This window comes from Vulpes vulpes, chromosome 3 (assembly GCF_048418805.1).
Source record: "Vulpes vulpes isolate BD-2025 chromosome 3, VulVul3, whole genome shotgun sequence".
Classification (NCBI taxonomy): Eukaryota; Metazoa; Chordata; class Mammalia; order Carnivora; family Canidae; genus Vulpes; species Vulpes vulpes.
This window is the reverse complement of record NC_132782.1, coordinates 115,388,587-115,401,279: the sequence shown is the minus strand read 5'-3', so window position 1 is coordinate 115,401,279 and position 12,693 is coordinate 115,388,587. Positions and strand designations below refer to the sequence as shown.

The following is a 12,693-nucleotide window of genomic DNA, read 5'->3' as shown; positions in this document are numbered from 1 at the left end:
GAGGGTCAGAGCACCCAGGGCTGCAGGGGTGTGGGCTGCAGCTGTGGCTGAGGCTGGAAGGCAAACCTTTGGTCACTGCCGATGCCACAGTCCCTCAAGGGGAAGCCCATGAGTGGGTCTGATGAGTGTCACGATCTAGGGAAGAGACCCCAGATCCCTCCCCAAGGCCCCAGAGGAGGGCCTCTTCCAGAACAGGGTGCAGAGGGAGGTTCCCAGAGCCTCAGCAAGCTTTGGGCAAGAGTCTTTGCAGATGGACAGCTCCCATCAAACCCCGAGAAACAGCCTCTCACAGATCCAAGCTCACCTGGTGAGGGCTGCACAGAAGATGAGATTCTCAGCTTCCACGTACAAAAGAGGGAAGAGAAGACTGAGGAACAGCAGGGCTGCAGGGAGAATGAGCTGAGAAGGGCAACACGAGCTCCTCCTCTGTTTCACTGTATACGTGGACAGAAAGGCTGGAAGATTGAAAACAAAAGTCTGCCTTTGAGCTGTCCTCTTTAGGGTACGGTTCCAAGTAGCGGTGGGTCAGCACAGAACCAGTTAAACACTGAGGCTCCTATTACGTCCCATGGAGTGGCTTTTGCTCCCCTGGGAGTTCGGGGATGCCCTGTGCACGCACACAGTGGCGCGTGGTCCTCTCCTAGAGTGGGAGACACTCCCGTGTTGGTTCCCTGGTTTGCAGGTGGATTTTACTTCCCTTTGCCAGGCATTTGCTCACTCCCTCACACCCTCCACACCCTCCACCTACTGGGTACTTTGTGCTGAGATGCCATGAGGAGAACCGTGACCACGCCCCCCACAGGAGCCCCCAGGGAAGCCCTGTCATACCCCTGCAGCTGCAGCGAGAGGAGCCAGGAGCCCTGTGGAATCCGCCAAGAGGAGCGGAGCGTCCAGGTGGAGGGAGCCCCCTCTGAGACTCTCCCTGTTTTTATTATCCTTACGGCAGCACAGCTGACACACAGTGAGCTACGCTTCGGGTTTCTGGTGGGCCTGCACAGTCCCCGGGGCTCACCGCCTGTCACCAAATAACATCATCACAGTGTCACGGAGCATATGCCCTGGGCCGTATAAAGTGCACTTTAAGACAAGACTCTAGAGAGCAGCGCCATGGCGGTCAGCAAGAACAAGCGCCTTACAAAAGGCGGCAAAAAGGGATCCAAGAAGAAAGTGGTTGATCCATTTTCTAAGAAAGATTGGTATGATGTGAAAGCGCCAGCTATGTTCAATATAAGAAATATTGGAAAAACACTAGTCACAAGAACTCAAGGAACCAAAATTGCATCTGATGGTCTCAACGGTCGCATTTTTGAAGTTAGCCTTGCTGATCTGCAGAATGATAAAGTTGCATTTAGGAAATTCAAGCTAATCACTGAGGATGTGCAGGGTAAAAACTGCCTGACTAATTTCCATGGCATGGATCTTACCCGTGACAAAATGTGCTCCATGGTCAAAAAATGGCAGACCATGATTGAAGCTCATGTTGATGTAAAGACTACCGATGGTTATTTGCTTCATCTATTTTGTGTTGGTTTTACTAAAAAATGCAATAATCAGATTCGGAAGACCTCTCACACTCAGCACCAACAGGTCCGCCAAATCTGGAAAAAGATGATGGAAATCATGACCCGAGAGATGCAGACAAATGACTTGAAAGAAGTAGTCAATAAATTGATTCCAGACAGCATCGGAAAAGATATAGAAAAAGCTTATCAGTCTATTTATCCACTCCATGATGTTTTTGTTAGAAAAGTAAAAATGCTGACAAAGCCCAAGTTTGAATCGGGAAAACTCATGGAGCTTCATGGTGAAGGTAGTAGTTCTAGAAAAGCTATGGGGGATGAGACCGGTGCTAAAGTTGAACGAGCTGATAGATATGAACCACCAGTCCAAGAATCTGTTTAAAATTCAGACATTTAATGGTGACAAATAAAAACATATTTGTGATGTTTAATTTCTTATCATTCTTTTCAAATAATCAGGTTCAGTGAAGCAGATGTTCTGAACTGACAGTGCGAACTTTTCAGAACTGTTGTATGGATCTTATCCATTGCTCTTGACTACTAAATAGCTGCAAAAGGGTAGTGATCTATTTTAAGCTGTAGTGATCTGGATGGAAGTGTTATAGATGGTTAATAAAAGGAAACTTTAAAAAAAAAAAAAAAAACAAGACAAGACTCTAGCAGAGCAGGGCTTCGGGGCCTGGAAGGTTCCTGCTATGTCTGTACTTCTGTCTGTGGGCAGTCGCATTCGATCTGGGTACACTGGACAAAAGGCGCTGCCCCCACGGGAGGCTTATCCAGCCAGTCACACAGTCGCCCAGCCCTATCTGCCACCCGAGATAGGTGCTCCCAGCAGAGCCCTGAGCCCCAAGGCGATGACTGTGCATGGGGCACCATACGGGCCTTTCAGACAAGCCCTTATCTTTCCCATCCCAGAGAGAACGCGATGCCTCCAAGCTCACTCCATCACCCTTGCATTTCACCGCCTGAGAAGGACCTTCAGCTCCTGACGTTCAGCCGAGCCGAGAGCCCCCCGTTTGGTCTCCCCATCACCTTTCTTGCTGCCAGCCCAGCACCTGTGGATCACTCTGGTCCCACACGCGGCCAGGCTTCCTACTACATGGAGTGGGACGCTGTACGCAGTCCAAGAGGTCCAGGTGAGCTCCAAGAGGGCCACCTTCAAATTTCACACGAAAGGCTTATATAAGTGCATTTTTAGGGAACAAACAACTAAAATTCCCAGGATATGAAAGGAGGTGTCCATGGGCCCATCTCTGCTCTGAACAGGCAGCAACGAACCAGCGCAGAGTCCCCAGCACACCCGCCCGGCTGGGCCCTGGGCAGTCCCCCAGGCTCTGAGCCTCCTGGTCCCCACACAGGCCCCTTAGCTCTGAAAACCATCCAACAATCACTTGGTCAAACCACGCACTCCACAACAACACGACCCCTGCTTACTCATTCCTTCAACTACCAGCAGGCAAGCCGTGCTCCCCGCAGGCCAACCACGAAGTCCGTGTTACAGAAGGGGCGTCCATGGGGGACACAAGCTGACAGTCACACAGATGAGTGGACACGGTCGCTGAGGTCCCCAAGCTCCACGGGGAGAGACAGATGCTGGAACAGTCAGGGTGGGCTTCCGCCAGGTTCGTGCTGCCCGCCTACACGCACAGGACTTGGGTTCTGGGCCACGAGGGCACCAGGCCAGTCGGCCACACCACAGTCCCGGATTTCCCTTAAAACAGCAAAGCCAGAACAACTCCTTTGAGGAGTCTCACCCCCATCTCCAACCTCCACGTCTCTCACGTCTGCTCGGAGAAAACCCTCCCCAGGATCTGCTGGAAAGTTGCCAATGGGAGAAGAAAGCTCTGCGTCCTGTGCTACTGGATCAGTCATGTCAACTCAGGTCTCCCTTCCTTGGCTTCAGAGTGAGCCCACACTGCAGCAGCAGGCCAGGCAGGGCCACAGGCTGGACGGGGTCCTATGACTTGAGAGCCTCTGCTACCGGCGGGCTGGGACAAGGTGCAGAGGAGGACGCCACTGGCCCTGGGACCTCCCCAGAGAGGCAACGGTGGCTGGCGCACCTGAGGCGGCCCCAGGACCCAGGACTCATCAAGGTGGGGTCTGGGAACTGGGGGGGTTTCACCCCGAGGAAAGGGATCCCGAACCTCACACACCAGGATGCCTGCGCCAGAGGAAGGAGGGCACCAAGCACTCAACAGCGACGGGAGGTGAGTCTTCCCGGAGACGGAGCCATGTCGGGCTGTCGGGCGCTGAAATAATGACCACTGGGGGGCGCTGGGCTGCCTCAGGCTCGGAGTGGCTGCGGGCAGTCGACTCCCCAGAACCCACTGCCTCCAACTTGCAGTTCAAACCCAAGAAATCACAGTCCAGTCTTTCTTAGACATAGAGAATATGGCTCTGGCTTGGGGTTCACCTGCTGCTTAGCCTTAATCGCGTGTGGTCCGACCGGAGCTGAGGCAGGCAGAGGACCACTCAGAGCAAGGCAGCCTCTTCCAAGGAGCGATTGCAGACACCAGCCAACCCCAGACCAGAGGGCAGCATGCCTCTGCCCGCAGAGACCTCGACGTGGTCATGGGTGATGTCACGGGACAAAGAGGCGGGGGGACAGCAGCACAAGAGTTCTGTGCCCGGACACCCAGCAGCCGCCAAATCAGGACAAAGGTACACTAGCCACAGCTTCTGCCACAGACAGCTCTGCCTCCTGAACGAAGGCACCTTTCCTCCCGACAGACAGACGCACGGGGGTCTGAGTAGAGCTAGACAGGGAAGGAGACACGCACAGGCGCATCAACACGGCTGTGCAGATGCCGTTGTGACCCATCGTGGTGCTCAAATCCGAGAGCTCCCCAAGACCGGCGCCAGCACAGCCAGAGGAAGAGGCATCTCCTGTGTTGCTAGTGGGGGTGCAGCCTGAGGCGCAAGGCCCGCAGGGACACGCACCAAAATTACAAGTGCATCTCACCTGTGGACCTGGCAATCCCATTCTCAGGAATGCATCTTACTAATCAACAGCAACCCCTGCATGACACTGAGCAGCAGCTCTTACGGCACCAGAGGCTGGCACCAACGAAATGTCCAGGGGCTGGCTGATTATGCAACAAAAAAAGAAAACAGAAGAAGTCCTTATGTACCAGTATAGACAGGGTCCAAGCGACACTGTTCAACCGAGATGACGAGGGGTGGTCGGCATGTGCAGCGGAAAGGGACAAAGGGTCCGTGTTCGCCCGGGCCCTCAGCCTGTCTGCTGCGCAGGATGGCACACGACACATTGCCCACAGAAACGCATCCTGCCACCAGGATGGGGCCTGCTGGTGGTACAGCAGGGAAGACACTCCACCTCTGGCCTGCGGACTTGACGGAGAGGGGACCTTCTCAAAAGCTTCAGTTAAAACAGCAAAAAAGAATGAAAACTTCCAAAATGCTCGTAATGATTATGAGTGGGTCCGGGACTATAGACGGGCTTTGTTTTCTCTCTACTTTCCTAGATTTCCTAAATACCTATAACAAGTACGTACCGTTGGTGCGATCGGGGAAATTATTAACGCCAAAAAAGGAGAGGACCCCCTGACAAGCCACCCTTTCTGGGCCTGGATGACACGGGGCATCGCCAGCCACAGCTCTTAGATCCGCGGGCGGTGCGGAGTCCACCGATGGAGTGAAGCCCCGGGAAGGCCAGGAGAGGGTGTTGGGCCGCATGCCAGGTAGCAGCAGAAGCCGCACCTCTGTGCCACCTGTGCAGCAACGTGCCTGGTGCCATGTGGTCCCCTCAGCAGTGAGTTGTGGCCCGTCATGAACCAACAGTCCTAGAGCATGGTAGAAAGGCCACGCTTTCAGGGCAACAGGTCACTTGGGCACCTGCCCAGGCTCCCCTCCACCTCCCACCCACACTGCAGACCCAGGGTCTGAGAGCGGTAGACACTCTTAAAAAGAAAAGAAGTTCTTTGCTTCTCCACAGAGAAAACTAGAAACGCCAAAATAACTGAAACAACCGGGAGGCTCTGCTGTGTCTGCGATGCCTGTGCGTCCTACACTCAGGCCCAAACCCCAGGTCCTGCAGAGTGGGGGGCACCCTCAGACCCGGAACGTGGCACTATGTCATGCTGACCTTGCAGCTGATGACTCACAGGAACTTCAGGCTCTCACACATGACCTCAGGTTCAGTTCTGGAGCAGAGGGGCCGGCACTCCCAGTCCTCACTCACCCCCATCTCAGGGGCACGACAGGAGAACAGCTCCGGCAATGAGGCCCACAGGCAGGTGCATTGACCACTCCGCTCACCTGTCTTACCTGTCATAAGCTTCCTTGAGGTCCCTGGCCAGCTTGCACTTGGGCAGAATGTGATGAAATGGGGACTGAGGACCATCATTTGCTGCAAGAATCACAACAGAGAATTTACAATCTCCAAAGCAAGGAAACTTGCAAAGGCTAGAATGGAAAAATACCTTTTATTTTTATTTTATTTTATTTATTCATGAGAGACAGAGAGAGAGGCAGAGACACAGGCAGAAGGAAAAGCAGGCTCCATGTGGGGAGCCTGATGCAGGACTCAATCCCAGGACCCCGGGGTCACGCCCTGAGCCAAACAAAGGCAGGCGCTCAACCGCTGAGCCACCTGGGCATTCTTGGAAAATATCTTTTAAAATGAGAATAACTGGGGTGCCCGGGTGGCTCAGCAGTTGAGCATTAGACTCTCTTGGTTTTGGCTCAGTCATGAGATCGAGCCCTGTGTTGGGCTCCACACTCAGCAACGAGTCTGCTCAAGATTCTCTCTCTCCCGCTGCCATTCCCCACCCTCCCCACCCTCCCACACTCATGCACACGCTCTCTCTCGCTCTAAAATAAATAAATCTTAAAAAAAAAAGTTTAGCTGAAAATAAATTTTAAGTCATTTTAAACCAAACATTAGGCTATTTATTCCCCCACTGCATCCTATAAAATCTGTGCAACCACTGGAGACAAGACTTTGGCTGATTTGTTTGTCTTTATACAGGACATTTCTGTGGCAACTTCACCCGTGGCTCCCCTGACCCTGCAGCCACAGGCAGCACGGGGACAATCCAGGTCACTGGTGGCCCCGGAGCACAGACCACCACAGCCACCATCACGTCTCCACCCATTCATTCATACTAACTCAATTCATTTTTATGATCAAAATGTTTTCATTAATCTTTTCTCATTAATGCCTTAAAAATATGTAGTTAGGGGATCCCTGGGTGGCGCAGCGGTTTGGCGCCTGCCTTTGGCCCAGGGCGCGATCCTGGAGACCCGGGATCGAATCCCACGTTGGGCTCCCGGTGCATGGAGCCTGCTTCTCCCCCTGCCTGTGTCTTTGCCTCTCTCTGTGTGTGTGTGTGACTATCATAAATAAATAAAGAAAAAAAATATTTTAAAAAAATATGTAGTTAAATTGAATTTTTAAAAATTTTCTGTGATGGGGTACCTGAGTGGCTCAGGGGGTTGAGCATCTGCCTTCAGCTTAGGGTCCTGGGGTCAAGCCCCACATGGGACTCCCTGCTCAGCGGGGAGCCTGCTTCTCCCTCTGTCCCTCTCCCTGCTTGTGCTCAGCCCTCCCCTCCCCTCTCGCAAACAAAATCTTAAATAATATTTTTCTCTACAGCAGCTTTCTCTTACTCTAAAGGTAATTCTTATTTTATTTTATTTTTTTAATGTTGTATTTATTTATTCATGAGAGACACAGAGAGAGAGGCAGAGACACAGGTAGAGGGAGAAGCAGGCTCCATGCAGGGAGCCCGACGTGGGACTCGATCCCGGGACCCCAGAATCCTAAAAAAAAAAAAAAAAAAAGGAAAGATATCATTCTATTTTTTTTAAGATTTTATTTTTTTTTAATTTTATTTTTTTATTTTTTTTTTAATTTTTATTTATTTATGATAGTCACTGAGAGAGAGAGAGGCAGAGACACAGGCGGAGGGAGAAGCAGGCTCCATGCACCGGGAGCCCGATACGGGATTCGATCCCGGGTCTCCAGGATCGCGCCCTGGGCCAAAGGCAGGCGCCAAACCGCTGCGCCACCCAGGGATCCAGATTTTATTTATTTATTCATAGACACAGAGAGAGAGAGAGAGACAGAGACACAGGCAGAGGGAGAAGCAGGCTCCATGCAGGGAGCCCGATGTGGAACTCAATTCCGGGTCCCCAGGCTGCAGGTGGCGCCAAACCGCTGTGCCACCGGGGCTGCCGGAAAGATATCTTTCTAAAATGTTAGTTACTAGATCCAGATGTATTTAAGAAGATATTAGGTGCCCCATAGAGAAATTTTTTTATTTTTTTATTTTTTTTAAGATCTTAGTTATTTATTCATAGAGACACAGAGAGAGAGAGAGGCAGAGGCACAGGCAGAGGGAGAAGCAGGCTCCATGCCAGGAGCCCAACGCGGGACTCGATCCCAGGTCTCCAGGATCATGCCCTGAGCCAATGGCAGGCGCTAAACCGTTGAGCCACTCAGGGATCCCCTTATTGCTAAAATTAGACTGGGTTCACCCTCAAGTCTGTTTCTAGTTCTCTCTTTTGTACAGAGGCACTGACCCGAGATGGAGGTGGAGTGTGCGTCACAGGCAGGTGTTTCTCTGTGGCTGGAGGTATTCATGGAATGCTTAAATCCACACAGTGAGCTACTGGCAAAAAGTATCTTTAATAATCAGGTGATAACTCAGTTGGGTCTGCCTTCAATTCACCTTGGCAGCTCAATGTTCCCGCTGGCCCCTCACGTGTCCTTCTGCCGCAGGGAACCACAGCCAGCAGGAGTAGGGCTGACTGGGCAATGCCCGACCTGCCCCGGACAGCCATCCTGCAGCTGGGGCGTGGGGCGCCGTTCAGGCTGCGGGATCAATTCCGGCATCAGTTCAGGAGAACTGCTCTCCAACTGTGTCCCTTGGGCGTCCTCCTACGTGCCCAGGGAAGGTCACAAGATCACATAACCTCTCGGTGCTCAGGTTCCGCCTCTGCAAACCTGGACCAGGGTCCTGCCTCCAAAGGCTGCCTGCTGTGCTGTGGGGTGGGGTAGGAGAGATTCCTGCCGCACTCACCATCAGCCACCGCGGACACCTCGTCCTGCAGCGCCAGGATCAGCTTGGCCTCTCTGGTGAGGTACTGGCAGCGGCGCTCCTCATGCTGCAGCACTGTGGCGATGCGTCGGGAAAGATTGTGCAGACAGTTTATCACTGATGGGTCCGCATTGGCCTGCGGGAGAGGCCACTTGTGAGTCAAACGCAGCGTACATACAGGGAGCACGCGTGCCTAGATGCCTCAAACCATGGAGGAACCCTCTCCTCCTTTTCCACATGGCCCACTCCAGGGGCCACTGCTGTCTCGTTTCCTATGTCCCCTCCAAGGTCCATCCACTAACACCAGTGTGTTCAGTATCCTATCTTAGGAACAGATGCCTGGATGGCAACACAGAGAAGGGTCTGTGGGGTCCCCCAGCTGGTGAGGGGACAAAGGCATCCCACAAGCATGCTGCAGGGCACCCCAGCAGGGCCATCCAGGATGGGGTTCAGATCCAGCATCTACCAGGCCTGACAAGAGGTAGCCCACTGGGGCTATGGGGTGGCTGAAGACACTGGTCCCACTACCCACCTACTGTGTGATCACAGGATTCCATCTGGGAATGTGTAACAGCGGCACCTCCCTCCCCAAGGAGTCTGACAGACCCTGTGCAGACCACAAGCCCTGGCAGTGTTTACGGTCACCAGTGTCCTGCTACTGCTGGTGGGCAGGACCAGGCTTCGTGAGAACTCAACCACACAGACCCCGTTACAACGGGGGCATGGAGCATCGGAAACGCAGGCCCCAGGCCGACTGTTGGTCAGACACGCGGTCCTCAGAAGAGGCTCTTCCAACAGAAACAAGCCTGGCTAACAACAAAGACAGCAGGCTCCAGGCCACTCTTCTCCCCACAAGCTCCCTTGGCACCCCAACGCTAACTCCAGAACCTATCAGACGCCGCAGGGAGGCCAGGCGGGCACACCCGCCCAGGCCAGGGGTGGGGCAGGCAGCTGTAGGGTCTCTCAAGATGCTCCACACAGCAGATAACTGGCCGACCATGACTCAGCATTGCAGGAGGCCAACAGGGCTGCTGAGTCACCCAGGGTGGAGGTGGGAGGAGTGAGAGGCACACATGGTGCTGCTGATTAAAACCTGGGCTGCCTCCCCTCCTGTTTATCTGGCAGGCCAGGCCCTATCAGCAGGGTGTCCACAGCCAGCCTTCTGGACCAAAACCCAGACTCAGTAAACACTTTCATACCTGCAATTGGAGAGATTTCCTGAACTCCTAGCAGATCTCGTGTTCACAAACAGAATTCACACCTGGCAGCAGCATCTCTGTGCTGGGAGAGGAGTAAACACTGCCCTCGTGCCGTGCCCGCCCTTCACGTCAAGGATGGCCCCTCAAAATGTCCCCAAGATTGTGGAACTGGAGGACCTACATTATAAAGTATGTACAACTGCCTTAAAATACACTTTTAGAAGAATCTGTCTTGGGACGCCCGGGTAGCTCAGCAGTTGAGCGCCTGTCTTTGGCTCAGGGTGTAACCCGGGGTCCCAGGATCGAGTCCCACGTTGGGCTCCCTGCGTGGAGCCTGCTTCTCCCTCTGCCTGTCTGTCTGTCTGTCTGCCTCTCTCTCTCTCTCATGAATAAACAAATAAAATATTTTTAAAAAAACAAAAACAACAAAAAAAGAATCTGTGTCAAAATAGTCTCAGCAGCAAAGCAGAGGTAGGAGAATGATCCTATGCAGATGTTACCCCTTAAAGAAACAATCAAGTCACACCTGAGAGCCTGACCCTATGCTCAAGGTCCCATTGTCTGGGACAGGACAGTGTTTTAAGTCAGAAGCCCGAGCCTACCTGTCCCACATTCCCAGGCACGCGCGGGGGGGGTCACCCAGGCAAGGCCCGATGACCTGCACTGGTGGGGTGTGGGGGGGTGTCCTGTTTGGCTTCACAGGCCAGGCACCACTCAAGGTGCCTGCAGAACACAAGGTTCCATCCGGCCACAGTGAGAGAGGTACCACCTAAGACGGGCCAGCCCCAAGTGGGAACTCTTAGAAACACATTTGCCCCCACAGGTGATACAAAACAGCAGGAAATTTAGGGTATGACCTGTGTGACTCTTGCTCTCAAAACATGTACCAAAGGGACACCTGGGTGGCTCAGCAGTTGAAAGTCTGTCTTTGACTCAGGGCCTGATCCTGGAGACCTGGGATCGAGTCGCATGTTGGGCTCCCTGCGTGGAGCCTGCTTCTCCCTTGCCTGTGTGTCTGCCTCTCACTGGGTCTTTTATAAATAATAAATAAAATCTTAAAAAAAAAAAAAACATGTACCAAAAATGTAATGAGGGCTTCAGAGCAAATGTCCAATTTGCAGGCAATACATGAACAAGAGCAAGTACTAGGAGATGAATCCAAACATGGGCCATTCAGTGGGACCAAAGCAGCAAGACCTAAGACACAGCCCATACCCTTGGGAGGGCCAGGTTTTCATCCTGGTCCAGACAGGCCAATGGCAAAAACCATGGCAACTGAGGGAAGTTTCAACAGAGCAGGCACTAGCTGATACCCCATGACCACCAGCTGTATCGGGTGTGAAAGGGCATCATGGTGTAACATAAATGTTCCCGTTTCATAGAGCTGGCACCTGAAGTACATACAAGGAACAGACACGAGGCCTGGGGCTTGCCTTGAAACACAGGAGCAACGGGCAGGGCCGGGGGCCTGACGACATCATGGGACATCAGAGTTTCACCACCTACTGTCATTGGTTTGGGGTTTGTTTAAAAGCCTTCAAAGTAAAAAGTAAGTATACATCTTTACATGGCCATAAAAGAACGTCCTACCTTACAATATCAACACTACATTATCTAAAATTCCTCCCACTCTTCAGCAGTGAGGCCAGTGCTGCACGAGGTCCTCCAGTACCTGGTTGCAGGCTGGTTTCATCTGGCGCCGACGCATCTATACTCTTCCCGGCTCTGGCCTCATCCTCACTCCTCACTTTAACAGCCACAGATGTGCCAGTGTAATAACTACCACCTTGCCTAACCATTCCCCAGCTACTGGATACCAGGATTATTTCCAGCCTAAGTATTTATTTTCTAATATATTTTTAAAAGATTTTATTTATTTGACAGAGAGAGAACGCATGCAAGCAGGGGGAGCAGCAGCAGAGGCAGAGGGAGAAGCAGACTCCCCATTAAGCAGGGAGCCTGATGTGGGACTCGATCCCGGGACCTGAGATCATGACCTGAGCCGAAGGCAGACGTTTCATGACTGAGCCACCCAGGTGCCCCCTAATGATTATTTTTAAAGTCTTCATACAACTTTAGAATCTGGTTGTTTTCCTGATTGCTACAGCCAGGGTGTCTCCCATTCTGCTATCACATGCTGTTTCCCGAAGCCGAGGGCCTGCCTGCAGGGTGGGGCCGTGGCTGCTTCTCACTGCCCATCCCACAGGGCCTATCAGTGCTCACAGACCGCATTCGTCATGATTTTTGGTCTTTTGTTTCTTCCTGGAGTTCTCTTTGGGGGTGTCTGCATTAGGCAATTTCACATATCATGCCCTATATTATTCACCCTGTGAAAATGCCAAAACTACAAGGGCAAAGGTCCCTCTTGGAACCACACACCCTAGGGACAGCCAGTGTTTGCTAACCAATCATTTTGTCTTTTTTTTTTTTTTTTAAGATTTTATTTATTCATTCATGAGAGACACACACACAGAGAGAGGCAAAGACACAGGCAGAGGGAGAAGCAGGCTCCTTGAGGGGAGCCCAATGGGGGACTCGATCCTGGGACTCCTGGATCACCCCTGAAGGCGGCACTAAACTGGTGAGCCACCCAGGCGCCCCTTAACCAATCATTCTGTCTTAATATACAGTTCCTTATTTATCGGCAAGGTCGTCTAGTTTTAAAAACTAAACTCCATTCCAAAGGACCTTTTCTCTGGCATTATTTTGGTTTTAAGCCATTCACAGTGAATGTGGTGTGGTCTCCACACACAGAGCCCTCAAAAGAGAGAAGCACCCTGAAACTTAAAATGATACCCAATTTTACAGGTGTCCTGCGTAGTGTCATTTCTGCCACCCTGAAGACTTTCAAAGCACACACTATTCCTTGTCACGGAGACTCAGTCACTTTGTCTGAGACATTTCTATGAA

General features: G+C 52.2%; 1 protein-coding gene and 1 pseudogene across 19 annotated transcripts in view; one reads left to right on the top strand and one right to left on the bottom strand.

The window, feature by feature from the left end:
* Positions 1-12,693, bottom strand: part of NPRL3 (NPR3 like, GATOR1 complex subunit) — a 67,922-nt gene that overhangs the window by 10,735 nt on the left and 44,494 nt on the right. For 9 of the 19 annotated variants that reach the window (XR_012000703.1, XR_012000704.1, XM_072754283.1 and 6 more), the window contains 2 exons: positions 8,567-8,720; positions 5,808-5,889 (listed from right to left, as the gene is read on the bottom strand). Coding sequence is in view for 17 of the 19 variants with exons in the window: in XM_072754283.1 (XP_072610384.1) it covers positions 5,808-5,889; positions 8,567-8,720 (236 nt within the window). In the remaining 2 variants the exon portion in view is untranslated. Of the gene's footprint in view, positions 1-304; positions 456-5,035; positions 5,324-5,807; positions 5,890-8,066; positions 8,721-12,693 lie in introns of all 19 variants that reach the window. The other 10 variants (XM_072754281.1, XM_072754285.1, XM_072754287.1 and 7 more) reach the window with 4 other exon arrangements.
* On the top strand, positions 1,108-2,172 carry LOC112909136 (small ribosomal subunit protein eS1 pseudogene; annotated as a pseudogene).